Source organism: Dysidea avara, chromosome 7 (assembly GCF_963678975.1).
Source record: "Dysidea avara chromosome 7, odDysAvar1.4, whole genome shotgun sequence".
NCBI classification, from domain to species: Eukaryota; Metazoa; Porifera; class Demospongiae; order Dictyoceratida; family Dysideidae; genus Dysidea; species Dysidea avara.
Window position 1 is genome coordinate 3,269,869 of NC_089278.1, and position 19,490 is coordinate 3,289,358.

The 19,490-nt window shown below is 39.1% G+C and overlaps 5 protein-coding genes across 8 annotated transcripts; 3 read left to right on the forward strand and 2 right to left on the reverse strand.

The window, feature by feature from the left end:
- The first annotated feature begins 433 nt into the window (after positions 1-433).
- Positions 434-5,195, forward strand: LOC136260094 (aminopeptidase-like). The gene is made up of 21 exons (XM_066053717.1): positions 434-518; positions 571-626; positions 678-701; positions 753-927; positions 975-1,012; positions 1,063-1,097; positions 1,148-1,206; positions 1,354-1,440; positions 1,484-1,553; positions 1,634-1,728; positions 1,776-1,869; positions 1,918-2,012; positions 2,499-2,600; positions 2,659-2,711; positions 2,765-2,834; positions 2,883-3,044; positions 3,089-3,150; positions 3,198-3,283; positions 3,338-3,438; positions 4,928-5,002; positions 5,049-5,195. The coding sequence occupies exons 2-21, from the start codon at positions 574-576 to the stop codon at positions 5,109-5,111; spliced, it is 1,599 nt and encodes a 532-aa protein (XP_065909789.1). The 5' UTR covers positions 434-518; positions 571-573; the 3' UTR covers positions 5,112-5,195.
- Positions 5,134-6,695, reverse strand: LOC136260096 (N-acetylglucosamine-6-sulfatase-like). 4 transcript variants are annotated; one of them, XM_066053722.1, is made up of 3 exons: positions 6,496-6,695; positions 6,371-6,443; positions 5,134-6,321 (listed from the first exon to the last, which is right to left on the reverse strand). In XM_066053722.1, exons 2-3 carry the CDS (start codon positions 6,384-6,386, stop codon positions 5,183-5,185), a joined length of 1,155 nt encoding a protein of 384 aa, XP_065909794.1. In that variant the 5' UTR covers positions 6,387-6,443; positions 6,496-6,695; the 3' UTR covers positions 5,134-5,182. The 4 variants fall into 4 exon arrangements, with proteins under 4 accessions (XP_065909794.1, XP_065909792.1, XP_065909793.1 ...); XM_066053720.1 differs by having other exon boundaries at positions 5,134-6,443; XM_066053721.1 differs by having other exon boundaries at positions 6,371-6,695.
- Positions 6,696-6,889: 194 nt separating this feature from the next.
- LOC136260098 (N-acetylglucosamine-6-sulfatase-like) lies at positions 6,890-8,456 on the forward strand. Its single transcript, XM_066053723.1, has one exon. The coding sequence runs from the start codon at positions 7,003-7,005 to the stop codon at positions 8,380-8,382; it is 1,380 nt and encodes a 459-aa protein (XP_065909795.1). The 5' UTR covers positions 6,890-7,002; the 3' UTR covers positions 8,383-8,456.
- Positions 8,457-13,709: 5,253 nt separating this feature from the next.
- LOC136260492 (N-acetylglucosamine-6-sulfatase-like) lies at positions 13,710-15,288 on the forward strand. Its single transcript, XM_066054232.1, has one exon. It carries the CDS (start codon positions 13,750-13,752, stop codon positions 15,241-15,243), a length of 1,494 nt encoding a protein of 497 aa, XP_065910304.1. The 5' UTR covers positions 13,710-13,749; the 3' UTR covers positions 15,244-15,288.
- Positions 15,289-15,894: 606 nt separating this feature from the next.
- LOC136259884 (N-acetylglucosamine-6-sulfatase-like) lies at positions 15,895-16,635 on the reverse strand. The gene has a single exon (XM_066053440.1). It carries the CDS (start codon positions 16,633-16,635, stop codon positions 15,895-15,897), a length of 741 nt encoding a protein of 246 aa, XP_065909512.1.
- Positions 16,636-19,490: the final 2,855 nt, after the last annotated feature.

The window sequence follows — 19,490 nt, forward strand, 5'->3', positions numbered from 1 at the left end:
TACACATAGCTACAGTAAAAATTTGACAAATGAACTGTAGACTGACAATTCTGATAAGGTATAATTTCTCAGCAACCTGCAATAACTATTGGTGCCTAAAGTATATGATCATGATGTGCAAACACTGATGTGTACACGGCTATGATGCACTGCAGGTATTTCTATGTGCTAAATTAGCCATCTAGCTGTATCCATGTTATCTGGTTATATGTATAACAATTACAACAAGCCATATAGTTATGGGGTACAAGAGTCGAGTCTTGGCATAATGGCTATATACAAAAGGGCAAATTAAGGTAAAGGGAGTCACTAAATAAACTTGATAAATCAAATTTTGAAGCATCTGGGGTGTTAAGTAGTGGCCACCACAAGGCAAAAATGGGGTTTCAAAAAGTCATGAAACGGAGTGTAGCCGGCTCTTGAGCGGCCGCCCCTTCATTTTTAATGAAAATCAACGCGAGTTTACCACGTGACTTCATTATCCTAGGCGCATACAGTACAATCTTTATCACAGTCAGGTACAGTACTGTATTAAATGTATGCTAATTGTATATTTTTTGTTTCGTGTAGGAAATGTCGGAGGAGAAGATTCCGTTAGCCTTTACTGACTACACTTCAGGAGGCAGGTAGGGGAATACCCATTCATAAATTTTGTGCTGCATGTTCGTATTTTCCAGTTCTCGTCACAGAAGCATCCACAGGTGAACTAGGAAAATTGTAAACACCTTATATAGACCATTGTATTTTCACAGAAGAGACACTCACAGGACTCGATATTGCTGTTACTTGTGGATTATAATAGCATTAATGATTTGTCTACTCATCGGTGCAGCTGTTGGACTTGTAATAGCATTTGGTAAGTCAGATTCATCTGACAAGCCTCTACAAGAAGCCTTTAAAGTCAACAATGCTCTTGAAACACTGAAGGTAATTTGTGTCCGTGACTAATGTATACTGTCTGTATTTGTACATAGCAACTACAATATATAGCCAATGACTTTGATCTTCCAAGGTAGGTGGGGCTAAGTGTTGCTACAGCTAATCATGATGTATCATTGACAGTCGGTCAGTACAGAGTGGATATAATAAATCAGCTGGTGAGTGTTAAAGGTGCAGTCAGTTTTATTTGGGTCTTGCACTCTATTAGAATACATAAAGGAACAGCTGGAATCAGCTGGCTACAATGTCACACTACAACACTTTGAGGTTTAACATTAACTGTTTTGTATCATCTAAACTATTGCATAGCCAGACCTTTTTATTGTTGGGTACTTATAAGCTTACTGTATGTTAGAAGGGTCTGGCAATGCAAGACGAAATAGTGACTACCAGCACTTATTTGTCATCATGCAGGTCCCAGTTTATGCTAACCTGGCTGAAGGACAAGCTGTATTTACTGCTAAATATTCTGACTTGACATTCACATGGACGTTTCTAGAGGTAGCAATTTATACTAATATAATAAACAGTACTCCTTCTTCAGGGCTCAGAGTATGCAGTAATGAGCTACTCGGGTAGTGGCACTGCTGATGGAACTCTACAACTTGTTAATGGTGAGGAGAGCCTTACCCAGCCAGCCTCCAGGGTTGGGGTAGATGGTAGACTCTGCTGTATATGTCACGGTGATTTTTAGGTACAGCTTGTGATGAGGGAGATTTCACAGATTTCATAGCTGGAAGTGTAGCATTGTTGGATTATTCCAACACTGAATGTTCCCTCTATGATAAGGTGTGTGTAGTGTGTACAAAGGAGATGGTTTACTACATACAGTGCAGGCAAGTAATGCAGTGGATGCTGGAGCTTCAGCTATTGTCATGATGAGAGATGAGAACACGGCTTCTTCAGGACCACCCACATCTCGAATATTTGGTTAGATGATGTCTCATCATTTGCTATTGTTGACATGTTGTCAAACAGGAGGGGGACCAGAAGATACTGTTAGTGTACCTGTCCTCGGTTCTACTTATCAACTTGGACAGAAATTATTAGATCTGATTGTTCTATCACAATATGTTAGTTGTGTGTGTGTGTGTGTCGTGAGGCAGCATAGCCAAGTAGCTAGAGCATCGTTGAAAGGTTCCTGGGTCAATGCCCGGTTATGCCATATTGATGTTGTTGTTTCCTTGAGCAAGAAACTTTACTCACATTGCTCCAGTCTACCCAGCTGTGTAAATGGAAGTCTGGTGGCCTGGTGTCAACCGGGGAAAGCTGTAACATCAATGGGTATCTGGTATTAACTGGGGAAGCAAATGCCAACTGTCCATGACTCACACAGCGGATGAAGGTCCTTCGATGCCCACACCTTCACCTGTGGGACATGGTACAACCTCCTGCGGGTTACTAGTCCTGCCCCAGAAGGATTTTCCTGTGCTGAATAGCACACAGGTGTCCCAGTGCTACGAAGTCTTTACTTTTGCTTTGCTGTGTTCGTCTGTGTTCGTCCTCTGTGTGTGTGGGTGGGTGCATGCCTGTTTGTATTGATATAATCTGTTATGTAGACTTTGGAAGTTCATATTGAGACAAGTACCAGTGTAACCATAGCTACCACTTATAATGTTCTGGCTAGTACCACTCATGGCAAGGAAGACAGCATCATTGTGGTATGTTGCTATGGTAACTGATATGTCAATGACAAGTGTAATGTCATTCTCTTCTCAGTTTGGTAGTCATTTGGATAGTGTGCCTGCTGGACCTGGAATCAATGACAATGGGTGGGTGGAGCTATTTGTGGGTGTGGCTAATTCATACATATGCATCCTTATAGGAGTGGCTCTGCTGCTAATCTGGAGATTGCTTTGGCTTTAGCACGGAACAACTTAAGACCAAAAAATAAGGTTATAAAAATAATGAGTTGTGTATTAGATATTTAATATATTACATAGGTAATGTTTGCCTTTTGGGGAGCTGAGGAGTTGGGGTTGCTGGGTTCTATATACTACGTGGACAATCTGAGTGATGAAGAGAAGGAGAGTATTGCTCTCAATCTCAACTTTGACATGATAGCATCACCAAATTATGTCAGAGGTGTCTACAATGGGTCCATGGTAAGTAGCATGTCACCATGATCACCTCAACACTTTGATAACAGGCAGATGAGGAGATCAGAACACAATGTGAAACCATCCAGGGACTGTTTGAACAGAGATTCATGTGAGCATTACACTATAAAGTTGGTGAATTATCATCATATGTTTCAGTCAGAAGCGTTTGAATTATCGGATTTTCCCATTCACCGGTCGTTCGGACTATGGTCCCTTTATTGATCCTGAAACTTTAATTCCTGGTAAAGCTAATTGTACACACCCTCTTTGTATCATGTGATGCTGTGTTCACATAGCCGGAGGACTATTTACAGGAGCTGATGATGTTAAAACTGAAGAAGAGAGACAAACATACGGAGGATTTGCCAATGTTGCCTTGGACACCTGTTACCATCAGGTAAATATGACACACATTCTTGTTTGACAATGTGAATCTGCCGTTTGTTTAGTTCACTAATGTAATACACAGGTAACTTTTAAGTACCAATGTCATGAGATAGTCATGCATTGGTTGTAGATCCACACAAGCAGAACTCATATTAGTAGAACACCATCAAATCCATCCTGTTTTAGCAACAAAAGGTGCCTGTTGTTAACCTTTATGTTATGGAGGAAGTTGTAAAATGATGCTCTATTGTATTACCATTGATGCATCCACCAGTGGATGGATGTTGGTCCTCCATGATTATGTGGTGTTGATGTCTGTTACTTAACTGAAAATGTAATGATAATGTAATGCCAGGCAATGCACTGTGTATAGTAAGGCCAATAAATTTTTACCCAAACTACCTTTGACAGGTTCCAGGTTAAACTTTCCTTTGAGATCATGTGATCAAGACACATGGACATTAGTGTATCGTGTGGCCCAAGAAGCTGGCATGCCGCACCAGTGTTATTGACAGGAAGCACAGATAATGTAATATGGGAAGAAGGAAAATCGGTACATGGGTAGGGTAAATATCAAACCTCAAACCTTCTGTGGTTTGGTAGAAATCCCATGTAGATATAACACAGAAAGCAACAGTCACACAGATCAAGTTTGCTAATAACAAAATGGTTTGCTTACCATGCTGAAAACTACTGTAATAGTGCAGTCACCCTATTAGAGCAGTCAGTTACGTAACATAAGTCACTCTATGGGCATTCAGTTCAGCTACATTACAAGTCTCTCTGTAGAGAATTCAGGTATGTAACAAACCCTGTAGAGAGTTAAACTACAAACAAGCCGCCCTGTATAGAAAGTTCAGCTTCACCCAGTAGGGTTTGGCTACATTACAAGTTGCTCTGTATAAAATTCAACTACATCACAAGTCACCCTGTAGAGAGTTTGGCTACATTACAAGTCTCTCTGTAAACAGTTCAGCGGTGCTACAGGCCTCTCTGTAGAGAGTTCAACTAGTAAGTTACTCTGTAGAGAGTTCAGCTACATTAAAAGTCACTCTATAGAGTTCAGCCACATCACAAGTCACCTTGTAGATGTTTCAGCTATGCTCTCTGTAGAGCATTCAGCTACGTTACAACTCTGTAGAGAGTGCACAAGTCACGTAAGACAAACTAGTCACCTCATTAGTCTCATGTGGCTGGCTGCTTTTTAATTGATGGCCAGCATTTCTCGTCACTCAAAAATGGGGGGGAAAGCAGTCTGGCCATAGTACCATATAATACAAAATTTTGGCGAATTGACTTTGATTTGCCAAAAAGAATTAGCCAACTAAACAGAGAGAATACAGTATGACACAAAGCATTCTCCCTGTTATCTTGAGTTAAATCGCCAAAAATTTTATCTCTCTAGTAGTGCATTCAGTTATGTCAGTAACTATTAGAACATTCAATTCTTTTTTTTTAATATAAGTACAACAGTATTATGCCACTGTTGTATCCCCTAGATTTGTGATACAGTGGACAATATAGATGAGCAGGTTTATGAAGAGATGATGGATGCTGCAGCATACACTCTACAGGTATGACCAGTGTATGTATCACGTGATGTCATGTGAGCTCACACAGGTACTGATGATGCAGGATGACCTCAAAAGTTACCTTAACAATAACTCAACCATCACTTACTGAGAGGTTGGTGATAATAAACATGTTAAAAAGATTTTTAATTTTTTTTTTACCGTACAAAAAAAATATTATTGCTATGTGAGTATATGCTGGTGGCACTGAGATCCCTTACAAAGGACCACCTGATGAAGATACTGCTTCAACTCTTTCACAAGTTCTCTATCCATGTTAGGAGTGTTGTATAAATTGTTTAGCTGGTATGGGTCACTAGTCAAATCAAATAGCTCGTAGTCACATGGTTCAATGTTGAATTCATGTTCCCCAACTATGTTCTCATAGAATTCTAGATAAGCAATATTGTGTGATTCATTTAATAACCTAACACCAATGAAAGTGTTATTAGGGCCATCCACATAATGGTTGATCTTAATACCATCACCTTGGCTCCAGAATTCTATAATGTGCTTGTCTTTTTTCCAGCTGTTCTCTTCTTTGCCAGTAAGCAGGCTAGCGAAAGATTCTCCCTCCATTTCTGGATGTACTTCTATACCAGCTAGCTCCAGTAGGGTTGGAGCAACATCAATCATGCTAACTACTTCTGAGAGACTTTTATGTTTATGAATATCAGGTCCTTTGATAAAGAATGGTACTCTAATGTCATTTTCATAAGGCTGGTGCTTTTCACGAGGCAGACAAAACTGTCCCAGCTTATAGCCATGATCACTACTCCATATGAAGTAGGTGTTATCCATAGCCGAGTGGTTTGTCAACATGCTCACTACATCCATCATTAGATCATCCACAGACAGAAGAGAACGCCAGCGATCTCTGAACAACTCTGTGATGAGTTCCTCTTCGTACTTATCCAGTGGTAACTGCTGACGCAGCAGAAAGTGGTGATCTTTAGCACTGTAATTGTAGTTGGGTGTGTGAGGTGGATGAATTATGGGGAAGGTGTCTGCATACCATGGAGCTGGAGTGGCAGGATAATGTGGAGCATGAGGACCTATGTAAGCAAAAAATGGCTTGTCATTTTGCAGTGCTTTCTCAATAAATTTAACTGTAGCATTGCCCACAATGGCCGTGAGGTAGTCTTGTGGTTGAAAGCCACTGATATAATGACCATTAGCATTCACTAGTGACACGTTGAAGTATCTATCACTGTTGCACATCAAGAGATAGTCATCCACTCCTGGCATGGGTTGGTGATAGCAGGCTGGTGTGCCTGTAGGATTTAGCAGCTTTCCAAAAGCACCAACCGTGTATCCATGATCTTTGAAGTATACAGGGAATGTGTGGTTGTAAAATTCTGGTGTACTTACATTCAACTTCATGCATCCGCTTCCATCACTAGACACGTAGTTGTGCGGGTACCGTCCGCTAACCAACGCTGCTCTGGAAGGACAACACAATGGAGAGTTAGCAAAGAAGTTCTTCAAATAAATACCATCTTGCATCAAAGCCAAAGTGCGCGACATGGGAGTCATACCACCTAATGTGAGGTCTTGGTCATCGTTAAAAAGAAACACAAAGTTTGGTGGTTTGCTTGAGTCTGCAAACACCGGTACTACTATCATGAGAAAAATTAAGCGGTTTGGCATCTTCCGATTCATGCGATTATAGATGCGATTCATGCCAAGGCTTCGTGCAAAAATTTTTGATTGTGGTTTGGATTAATTTTTTATGTAACACGTGACTAGCATTAAATAAACCCTTGAAATAAACGCAAACAAGGATGAAGTTCTATTCGTCACTCTTTCTGCTGTTCATTTGTTTACAGTCTACAGCATTTGCAGCAGACAAGCCAAACATCGTACTGTTAATTCGTACATAGCTTAGTTGAGATTTGGCCCTGTGCTGAAAATCATAACTAGTGATAATACCTGTAGCTAGCTATGAGCACATTGGTTAAAGAATCTATTCTATCTATGATCAGGATCTGTTGCTTGGAGGGATGTCTCCGATGTCACGAACGTTGGCGTTTCTTTCCGATGGAGCTTACCTGAAAAATTTCTTCGTTAACACACCTGTGTGTTGTCCCAGCCGTGCTACACTTATTAGTGGTCGTCTTCCTCACAACTTTTTATACAATCAATATGCTGGCAAAAGTGATTTACCAGCCTGTATGCACATGAATGCATCCAGTAGTGACTTTGAAGAGAAAAGCATAGGAAAGTATATGAAGAAGTTGGGATACAAAACTGGTCAATTTGGAAAATATTTGAATGGGCCGGGTGTGGAGAGATATTGTAAGACCTCTGGCTCTGCTCCACTACCGGGATTTGATCGATGGTTTACCATGTGTACTGGTATGTATTATGGAAACAAAATTACTGAAAATGGCAATATAAGAACCTATGGCCATGACCCTTCAGATTATCTCACTACCATTATAGCTAATGCTACTCTGAACTTTCTAGAAGATGTTTTGAAGAATAAAGAGGAGCCATTCTTTGCTTACATAGCACCTCATGCACCACACGTACCAGCAACTCCAGCTCCAGAATATGAAAATGTGCTACCTTACATGATGGCTCCTCGTAGTCCCATTTACAACTATACTGTAACAGATCATCATGGAATAATGAGGCTACAAAGTCCGATGGATCCTTATCAGATTTCTCCTCAAATTGATGAGTTATTCAAAAACAGATGGCGAACATTATTATCAGTGGATGACCTTATGATGGACGTGGTAAATAAACTTGATCAGCACAAACAATTGAACAATACATATTTCTTGTTTACCAGTGATCATGGCTTTCAGCTTGGACAGTTTAATCTACCTAGTTGCAAGCTACAACCATATGAACATGACATCAGAGTTCCCATGTTTGTGAAAGGTCCAGGGATTGCAAAATCATCACCGGCATTTGTAGCTGGAATGGTTGATATAGCACCCACCATTATTACACTTGCAGGAGGAACTCCTCCAGACACCATGGATGGGCAGTCATTTGAAAACATGATCAAGAAAACTGAGTGGGGCTCAGATAAGAGAGTAAGCACCTGGAGAGATAAACACACCTTAGAGTACTGGTCACTAGGTAACGTGATAAGATATCAACACTATATTGATGGTCCTAACAACACTTATATTGGTGTTCGTCTTGTCAATGAGACCCATAATTATCTTTATGTGGAGTACTATGAGAACAATAACCAACGATATTTCACTGAATCAGCTGTGGAGTGTGAATTGTTTGACATGTCAGTAGATCCTTACCAGATAGTGAACTTGTATGGTACAGACAAAGAAGATAAGAACCTGGTGAATGAGTTACACTCTTTCCTACAACAACAACTGATGTGTAGTGGTAACAACTGTATTTGATTGCTCTCTAACAACCTAGTTCAAATTATTTTTGTGTTAGTGATGTGGCATTGAATTAATGTTCTTTCATTTTCCGGCAAGATGAATAAATTACAAGTGGTGTGGACTACAATATTGTAGGCCTCAGGGAATTATGCCAGAGGAATAATTATGGGATAAGCAAAGTGCATAAGTCAGTAGAGCAACTCATTAATTATTCTGCTATAGCATCTTACCACCAACTAAAAATAGTCTCCTTGCCTAATAGAACACCAGTTTTACTGCTCAAAGTGTTGAACATTTGAAGTCAAGAAAATTCCGTTATGAGAATAATAACTGCATATTGTGAACCTTTCAGAAATGTGGAATAGAAGAAGCATGAATTCTCTGAAGCCTAAATGCCCAAAGTTACTCATACAACTCTACAATTTAACTGCCAAAATTATGTCAACCAGGGGTGAATTCAAGATACTATATGAATATTATATAGTTGTGCCGAAATTTCATCCAATGATGTTTGATTGTTGCCAGGTACTTGCGACACAATACTATGCCGTGGCATGCATTGCTGAGCATCATTCATCTCTAGTCATTTGATTGTCGTAGATTTAGTGACAAGTCCATGTGCCAATTGTTAAACTCTTTAAGCAGCTAGTTGTATGTATCATGTATATTAATATCACAAGAATGCAATCAAAATACTAATATGCATGTGATGCTAGTGAGGTTTGATTGTCCACCTTACATGGATGGGACATAGTTCACAGCACCCTCATCATGTCAGTCGTCACTGAAACAATACTACATGGTTATATACAACACAACCAAGGCTTTTCTGCGACGCACATTTTATTATAATACATGCAAAACACTTGAATATCATGCCTATCAATCTATTCCCAAGCAAAAAATGCCAACTATATAGTAGTAGCTATAGCACACAATACACTGACACTTATATGATCAGTTTTAATTTGGCAATTAAAACTGAGTGTGAGTGTATTGACATCTACGTGTATAATGAAAACCAAACTCCATGCAATACTCCACATCAATTAGCTGCATTGCTCTTTTTTCATAAAACTTTCTTCCTAAGAAAGATTCTTCCCCGAAGGATAGTTTTGTTAATAAACAAAACTTAATACTGTTGTACCATACTACATAATTGTGTTGTCACTCGCTATTTTTGCACTGTCAAACTATGAGCCAACAGTATCACTCATGCATGCATCACTGATGATGAAACACAATCACAGCCTAAACACAATAATATTATGTGTTCATTCCAAACAGTTTCTGGCCAGAACTGGGCTCGCTGTACTTTCAAACAAATATTTTCACTCTCTTCTAGTTTATCATTCACTGCCTCGTGTGTATCCATCATACAAGTCTTGTGTCTAGACTACTCATTTTTACTTATAGTATGCCCTCACACACTGAAAAATAAAAGCCAGTGCACAAGCATATGCAAAAATGACCGGCTTTACTTCTTTTTTTGAGCCAGTCCATTCCAATCATTGAAAAGAAATTACTTCACTGTAAACACATAGCTAACATACATGGTTTGGATTTTTAAAGAACAGACCTTTTTGAGGAACCCCACTGAACACTAGAGCTATAGTGCTCAACATTAAAGACAATTTTCTGCCTTTACCAGCCAGAAAGTATAATGAAGTTCTGTACCCAATCCCAGCAGGAGATTCTCATGAGCATATGCCATAATATATGCTTTTCATCAGTAGTCAGTTTGTATAATAAGCATGCTGGGATAATCTGATGCAGGGAGGTCCTTGTAACAAGAACATTAAATTAATAACAAAAGCTTGCTGTACAATAAATTTTTGGTAATGAGCTCATCAAGGACTCGATGAGCTCCTGGTTATAGCTAACATGGAAACTTGATTCCTTAATTGATTCTCACGGATAGATCAAAAGGTGGAACAAGAGTAAGGTTCTAATCACAAGTATTAGAACAGTCACAAAATTTTTAATAGAGCAGTCATAGCTTGTGCCACCAGTCCCCTAATCACTTTTGGGGTGGGTGGCACATATCTCAGCAATCATGCAATTGTTGGAACATATGCAGAACAGAGCTGTATGGATATGCAAACAACTATCAAAGTTTGATCATGTGTCACAGTATTTTTCTGAACTCAATTGGTTGTCATTTAGGAAACTTATTCAATTTCAGGATACTTGTTTAATGCATTGTCAATACCACCACTCCAAATGCATTCCATTGTCACCTGCAATTAAATTTGGTCATTGTCAATATGACACCAGAGTAAAAGATTATTTTGCTAACCACTGAAAGATTTCCTCTCAAAAATACTTCCGTGCTAGAGCTTCCATTTCATTTTGATCATCAAGGACCTTCATTACCAGCAATTCTGTCATGATTACCATTCTTATTATTGATGATTTGGCTTATAATAGTAGTTGTTTGTTTTCGTATTTAATTAGTTGTTTATTGTGTCTATATATGTCTTGTTATTGTATTTTGTGACTGTATGTGTTGTTACCACTCTTGCAAGGAATTAGCCAATTGCAGGAGTTTAAGCAATAAATCAAATGGTCGCAACATAAGAACCTATGGCCACATCCCTTCACCGGCAACTCTAGCTCCTGAATATGAAAATATGCTACCTTACATGATGGCTCCTCGTAGTCCCATTTACAACTATACTGTAATAGATCATCATGGAATAATGAGGCTACAAAGTCCGATGGATCCTTATCAGATTGCTCTTCAAATTGACGAGTTATTCCAAAACAGATGGCGAACATTATTATCAGTGGATGACTTAATGATGGACGTGGTAGCACAGCTGGATAAGTACAAAAATTGAACAATGTATACATATTTCTTGTTTACCAGTGATCATGGCTTTCAGCTTGGACAGTTTAATCTACCTACATCCATACAAACATGACACCAGAGTTCCCATGTTCTGTAAAGTGCAAAATCGTCAGCAGTATTTGTACGTATCTGGCATGGTTGATATAGCACCCACCATTATTATACTGTCAGGAGTAACTCCTCCAGAAACAATGGATGGGCAGTCATTTAAAACATGATCAAGAAAAGTGGGTGGGGCTCAGATAAGAGCGTAAACACCTGGAGGGATAAGCACACCTTACCTTAGAGTACTGGTCACTAGGTGACGTGATAAGATATCAACACTATATTGATGGTCCTAACAACACTTATATTGGCATTTGTCTTGTCAATGAGACCCACAATTATCTTATGTGGAGTACTATGAGAACAATAACCAATGATATTTCACTGAACCAGCTGTGGAGTGTGAATTGTTTGACATATCAGTAGATCCTTACCAGAAAGTGAACTTGCATGGTATACAGACAAAGAAGACAAGAACCTGGTGAATGAGTTATACTCTTTCCTACAACAACTGATGTGTAGTGGTAGCAACTGTGTTTGATTACTCTCTAACAACATAATTCAAATTATTTTTGTGTAATGATGTGCAATTTAATGGCAGTGAATAAAGGTCTTTCATTTTCCACAAGATGGATAAATATGTGCCAGTGGTATAGTAAAGACTACAATAATGTAGGCCTCAGAGAATTATGTCAGAATAATGATGGTGTAAGCATCACTTTAATGGCTGTTTATACGAACGCTCTACTCTACTATTGGTCTTTACTAAAACTTTTCAGCCTAAGAAAGTTCATGTCCCTTTCTAGATTCTTTCATGAAGGTTTAAGTACCCTTTGTTAGCTGCTACTTTTGTGCTGTCAATGAGCCAACAGTGAACAATTTATCACTCATGCATCACTGATGATTTTGTAACACAGCAAAGCAAATGCCTAAATCCAATAATATTAGCTAAGTGTCTGTTACACTGGCCAGAACTAAACTGCACATTCAAAGAGAATTTTTTATTCACTTCTCCAGTATTTTGTACCATGTATTTTGTACCATGCAGTTGAATTTCACTGCCTTGTGTGTATCCATCATTCTGTAGTCTCATGCCAGTCTAGACTGCTCATTTTTTACTTTTAGTGTACCCTCACACATTCAAAAGTAAAAAGATGACAAATGCTCTGGAATGCATACACAAGCATATGCAAAATGACCAGATTTATACTTTTTTCGGGGAGGGGGGGGGGGGGGGCTGCCCCCCTTCACTTTTAGACTTTATTTGATCAATATATTATATTATGCTGAGGATTATAATGAAATTTTGTCTTAGCATAATTATATGATCACTATAACAATACAAATACTCATAAACCCACCTTATAAACATCTTTCCAAGACATTAGCTATCACTGGATTTATGCTAAAGGTTATGCAACAAGAACTCGGATCAGCATTGGAGGTGTATAAGATCAAGATACTCTAATAGAGGCAGTCACCTAACTACTGTAATAGAACATTCAGCAGATACATAATAGTTGGTTCTGCTATGGAATTTATCCATATCTATACATACAATGAAGTGTATTGGTCTGTTTAAAAGGCTTGATTCATATACCTGTGTAGCTATTATGTATAGCAATACTTAATTCAGGTACGCAATTTCCATTGAAAATGCTCCAGATTCAATCTTGTATCATTCAAATTTCAAAATTTTCCACTTTCAACATTATTATTCTAACATGCATCTATTGTTGTGCAATTGTGAGAGGGTACATCATGTGCTTGGTTGTCTGAACCAACCCAAACCTTTCCATTAACAATGCTTCAGAGAGCCGTACCTAGCTATAATCTAAAGGCAGTATATAAAATATCTACAGGCAGAAATATGCATTTTATGTGAAAATATCTCCAAATATTTTAGCATGTATTTCTCAAAAATTTCCTGGGGAGGTGCATACCTCCACCCAAGAGACTAGTACCTTGAGTACCCCTTTTATAAATCCTAGATCCACCCCTGTTTTTCTTTGTAGTCCATTCCAATCATTAACTCTCAATGAAAAGAAGTGGCTTCACAATAAATACTGGTTCAGAAGAGATGGGGAACCACACTGAATGCTATCAGTATGCTGTAGTCAGTTTGCAATGGTTGCTTGCATAGGATAGTCTATAAAAAGACATAGGGATGCCGGCCAGGGTCCTTAGATAGACTTGTAACACTGAAGAGCACTAAATTAATATCAAAAGTTTGGTACACACGTAAGAACAACTACATGCAGTGCAGCGCAATAATTTTTAATCACAAGAATAAGGCAAAATACACATGCACTGAGCATGCTGAAGGAGAGTATAATATTATGTTCTAATCACAGGTATTATAATATTTCTGCTCTAATACAGTAGTCACTTTAATAGAGCAGTCATAGCTTTCACCACCAGCCACTTTAGCTGCACACACGTGACAATATGACACGTGACTCGCTAGACCTTGCTGCTCAAGGATGAAGTCACTTAATCCTTTTCTACTGTTACTTTGCTTACAGTCTGCAGCATTTGCAGCAGACAAGCCAAACATCGTACTGTTACTAACTGATGATCAGGATCTGTTGCTTGGAGGGATGTCTCCGATGTCACGAACCTTGGCGTTTCTTTCCGATGGAGCGTACATTAGGAATTTCTTCGTTAACACACCGGTGTGCTGTCCCAGTCGTGCTACACTTATTAGTGGTCGTTTTCCTCACAACTTTTTATACAATCAATCTGCTGGCAAAAGTGATTTACCAGCCTGTATGCACATGAACGCTACCAGTAGTGATTTTGAAGAGAAGAGCATAGGAAAGTATATGAAGAAGTTGGGATATAGGACTGGTCAGTTCGGAAAATATCTCAATTCAGGTGGTGTGAAGCCCTATTGTAAGGACTCTGTTCCACTACCAGGATTTGATCGATGGTTTACCATGTGTAACACTGGTACGTATTATGGGAATGAAATTACTGACAATGGGAAGTTCAGAACCTATGGCCATGACCCTTCAGATTATCTCACTACCATTATAGCTAATGCTACTGTTAACTTTCTAGAAGATGTTTTGAAGAATAAAGAGGAGCCATTCTTTGCTTACATAGCACCTCATGCACCACACGTACCGGCAACTCCAGCTCCTGAATATGAAAATGTGCTACCTTACATGATGGCTCCTCGTAGTCCCATTTACAACTATACTGTAACAGATCATCATGGAATAATGAGGCTACAAAGTCCAATGGATCCTTATCAGATTTCTCCTCAAATTGATGAGTTATTCCAAAACAGATGGCGGTCATTATTATCAGTAGATGACCTTATGATGGATGTGATAAATACACTTGATCAACACAAACAATTGAACAATACGTATTTCTTGTTTACCAGTGATCATGGCTATCAGCTTGGACAGTTTAATCTACCTAGTTGTAAGCTACAACCATATGAACATGACATCAGAGTTCCCATGTTTGTGAAGGGTCCAGGTATTGCAAAATCATCACCAGCTTTTGTAGCTGGAATGGTTGATATTGCACCCACCATTATTACACTTGCAGGAGGTACACCTCCAGACAGCATGGATGGGCAGTCATTTGAAAACATGATCAAGAAAAGTGGGTGGGGCTCAGATAAAAGGGAAAGCACCTGGAGAGATAAACATACTTTAGAGTACTGGTCACTGGGTGACGTGATAAGATATCAACACTATATTGATGGTCCTAACAACACTTATATTGGTGTTCGTCTTGTCAATGAGACCCATAATTATCTTTATGTGGAGTACTATGAGAACAATAACCAACGATATTTCACTGAACCAGCTGTGGAGTGTGAATTATTTGACATGTCAGTAGATCCTTACCAGAAAGTGAACTTGTATGGTACAGACAAAGAAGACAAGAACCTGGTGAATGAGTTACACTCTTTTCTACAAAAACAACTTATGTGTAGCGGTAGTAACTGTGTTTGATTGTGTTTGACTTGTGTGTACATCGTTATATTCTTTGTTATAGTACTGTTCACTCTTATGCACCTATCAATATTATCCCCCACCTCCCCCTTCCCGAGCAACAGTGGGGGAAAGGTGGGGATTTGACTTTTTCAAAACTCAATTTCCCAATCCGTGGGGACACAACGAGCATCAAATCCCCACCCAGTGTCTTGCCCAGTGTACCTTGGGAAACAGGTTATCTTGCAGGAGGTGGATAGTCTATAAAGTCGAGCAAGCAGTAAAAAATTTGGATGGTCAAATTCCCCACTAGTCTATCTGCTACTGTGAAATGAACCTATAATATATTGGTATACACCTATATTAATTTTGCCGTATAGAAATTGTCAGTTATTGTATGCAGGCATTGAGACTGTCTTCCATCAGCTTTACTGATGACAGTACAGGTAGGCAATAATGTTTAGTAATAAACAAAAATAAATAAATAAATAGCAGTACTCATACAAGTCAAACACAGTTACTACCGCTACAAATCAACTGTTGTTGTAGGAAAGAGTGTAACTCATTCACCAGGTTCTTGTCTTCTTTGTCTGTACCATGCAAGTTCACTTTCTGGTAAGGATCTACTGATATGTCAAACAATTCACACTCCACAGCTGGTTCAGTGAAATATCATTGGTTATTGTTCTCATAGTACTCCACATAAAGATAATTATGGGTCTCATTGACAAGACGAACACCAATATAAGTGTTGTTAGGACCATCAATATATCTTATCACGTCACCCAGTGACCAGTACTCTAAAGTATGTTTATCTCTCCAGATGCTTACTCTTTTATCTGAGCCCCACCCACTTTTCTTGATCATGTTTTCAAATGAGTGCCCATCCATGGTGTCTGGAGGAGTTCCTCCTGCAAGTGTAATAATGGTTGGTGCTATATCAACCATTCCAGCTACAAATGCCGGTGATGATTTTGCAATCCCTGGACCTTTCACAAACATGGGAACTCTGATGTCATGTTCGTATGGTTGTAGCTTGCAACTAGGTAGATTAAACTGTCCAAGCTGAAAGCCATGATCACTGGTAAACAAGAAATACGTATTGTTCAATTGTTTGTGTTGATCAAGTTTATTTACCACATCCATCATTAGGTCGTCCACTGACAATAATGTTCGCCATCTGTTTTGGAATAGCTCATCAATTTGAGGGGCAATCTGATAAGGATCCATCGGACTTTGTAACTTCATTATTCCATGATGATCTGTTGCAGTATAGTTGTAAATGGGACTACGAGGAGCAAACATGTAAGGAAGAGCATTTTCATACTGAGGGGCTGGAGTTGCTGGTACGTGTGGTGCATGAGGTGCTATGTATGCAAAGAATGGCTCTTTCTCCTTCAAGGAATTCTCCATAAAGTTCAGGATAGCATTAGCTATGATGGTGGTGAGATAATCGGAAGTGTCTACTATAAGTTCTCAGCTTGCCATTGTCACTCATCTTATTCCCATAATATCTGTTGTCATTGCACATGGTGAACCATCAATCAAATCCTGGCATTGGAGCAGCACCAGAGGCCTTGCATTGTGGCTCCACACCATTCAGATTGAGATATTTTCCAAATTGACCAGTCCTATATCCCAACTTCTTCACGTACATTGCTATGCTTCTCTGTTCAAAGTCACTGCTGGATGCATTCATGTGCATACAGTTTGGCAAACCACTATGCCCAGCAGACTGGTTGTATAAAAAGTTGTGAGGGAATCTGCCACTAATAAGGGTTGAACGACTAGGGCAACACAAAGCTCCAATCGGAAAGAAATGCCAAGGTTCGTGACATTGGAGACATCCCTCCAAGTAACAGATCTAGATCCTGATCATCAGTTAATAACAGCACGATGTTTGGCTTCTCTAGATCTGCTGCAAACACTGCAGACTGTAAGCAAATCAACAGTATTAAGGAGTAAAGCTTCATCATTGGTCGTATAATCTCGCGTATACTAGCTAGCTAAGTGTTAAACCATATTATGTAATAAATCATATAACCTCAGCCATAACACTCTATTAGAGCAGTCACCACTTTACATGGCACCAGAATACTTGTAACTGTTCTTGAGCATATGGTGTAATAGGAGTACATAACAAGTGATTTTGGCAGTAATAATCATGAGTGCTAAAACTATACACCAGGTACCTGGGTTTAGTATATCCATGCTAAAACTGATAAGAATCTGATTTAAACAGCAAGGCTTTAGAATGTTCTGTAGCTACTGCCCAAATGGTAGAAGGAAGTTTCAGATATTGCCTGCAGTACATAAGTAGGAATATTGTTGGTAATTACTATTCTATTAAAATCTTGGAATCCATTATGAATTAGAGGCAACCGTAACATCCAGGAACATCTGATGGCTAATAATGTGATACCTCCTCCACAACATGGCTTTACTCCTGGAAGATCCTGTTAAACTCAGCTGTTGTTGGCCATGAATGATTGGACCAAAGCACTTGACGATGGCCACTTTGTTGATATCCTGTATCAAGGCATTATAATTCAATTCCGTCCTGCACAACTGTCGACCAAGTTGCAAGGGTGTGGCACATGTGGCAAGCTTCTAGCATGTGTGGATGAGGAATTTTCTTGTGGGAAGCATTGCCAACTTTGGGTGTACAGTGATGGGCACGAGGGTAAAGGCTTGCAAAACTCCCTAATATAGCACATGTGAGTGAGTGAGTGAGTGAGTGAGTGAGTGAGTGAGTGAGTGAGTGAGTGAGTGAGTGAGTGAGTGAGTGAGTGAGTGAGTGAGTGAGTGAGTGAGTGAGTGAGTGAGTGAGTGAGTGAGTGAGTGAGTGAGTGAGTGAGTGAGTGAGTGAGTGAGTGAGTGAGTGAGTGAGTGAGTGAGTGAGTGAGTGAGTGAGTGAGTGAGTGAGTGAGTGAGTGAGTGAGTGAGTGAGTGAGTGAGTGAGCAAGATCACTATATAGCTAGTGTGTGAGAGTGTGTGGTTGAATGCAGGAGATTCCCCAGATTATGTTACGTATAAGCTGATTACGGCCTTGTTCTAGTTTGGAAAGTGCAAACGTCTTCTTTTGTAACATTTTGAAGCTTTATCCAGGGTTGGTTAAGTTGTTAATTGAAAATTGTGGTTTTAAAAATACAAGTAACTAAAATTTGCCAGCCTGACCTATAAGCTGCTCTATTGCTTCAACTCTTACAAATTGTATTGGAATTAATAATAGTGTTTTTTAATAATTAAATTTCCAGGGGTAAACAGCACAAATATTCTAGTTTTCTAATGCTAAATCAGATAATATTAGGTGGCTGATAACTTTTAAGGTTATTTAGCAGCAACAGTCTATTCACTACTGTGCTATGTTGCCTTATATTTACGTTCCCATGTGTCTCCAATACATTTTTTCTCTCTTGAATTATGGCCTCTTGACCACCGAAAGTTGGCAATGGGAAATAGAAAGTTGTATTGAGCAAACATGAATCACAATGGTCAAGTGTCAGATTAGTAAATTATGTTAGTGACACTCTCATACTAAATAGTTCATGGTGATGTAAAGATTTATACTTTTGCATTTTTATTTATTTTCTTTCCTTGCCACACCCACTTGTGGAGTAATACTGCTCCATCTGTGGTAGTGTACGTGTCTGAGCCTCACTCATGTAATTGTACTCCATGCTGTTTTCATCGAGTCAATGTTTCTCTCTCTGTTCAGTGCTATATCAGGACTGTGGATGACTTTTACCAACATCAACAATTGATCTTTGCATGGTCACAACATTAGTAATTGGTTACACTTATAAGTCAACCTCATGGATTGAATATTTAATTTATGGCTGCACTGCTTTTACACACATCTTGTGATGCTATAAGGATCTGGAAATATTGATTGACAATCAGTTGAAGTATACCATCACAGGTAACCAGGAAGCTAACAGGCTGAGTAGATATTCACCAGACTTTCTATGATATATACGTTTATCAATCTAGCTGTACAAATCCCAGTGTTAGAGTAATGGCATGCATCACTGATCATCTAGGGACCACAATACATTGTAGAAAAAAAGAGGGGTACAGAGAGTTGATTCATGATCTTCAAATCTGTACATACAATATCACCTCACTTCAATCAGACTTGTTTATTACCACAAGTTTACAAACAACTAGGGAACACAATCAGTGTTATACGAGTGTGGATCTAGGGGGGTTTCTGAGGTTCCAGAAACTGGTCAAGTATATTCAGGCAAGTAAGCTCACAATTAAG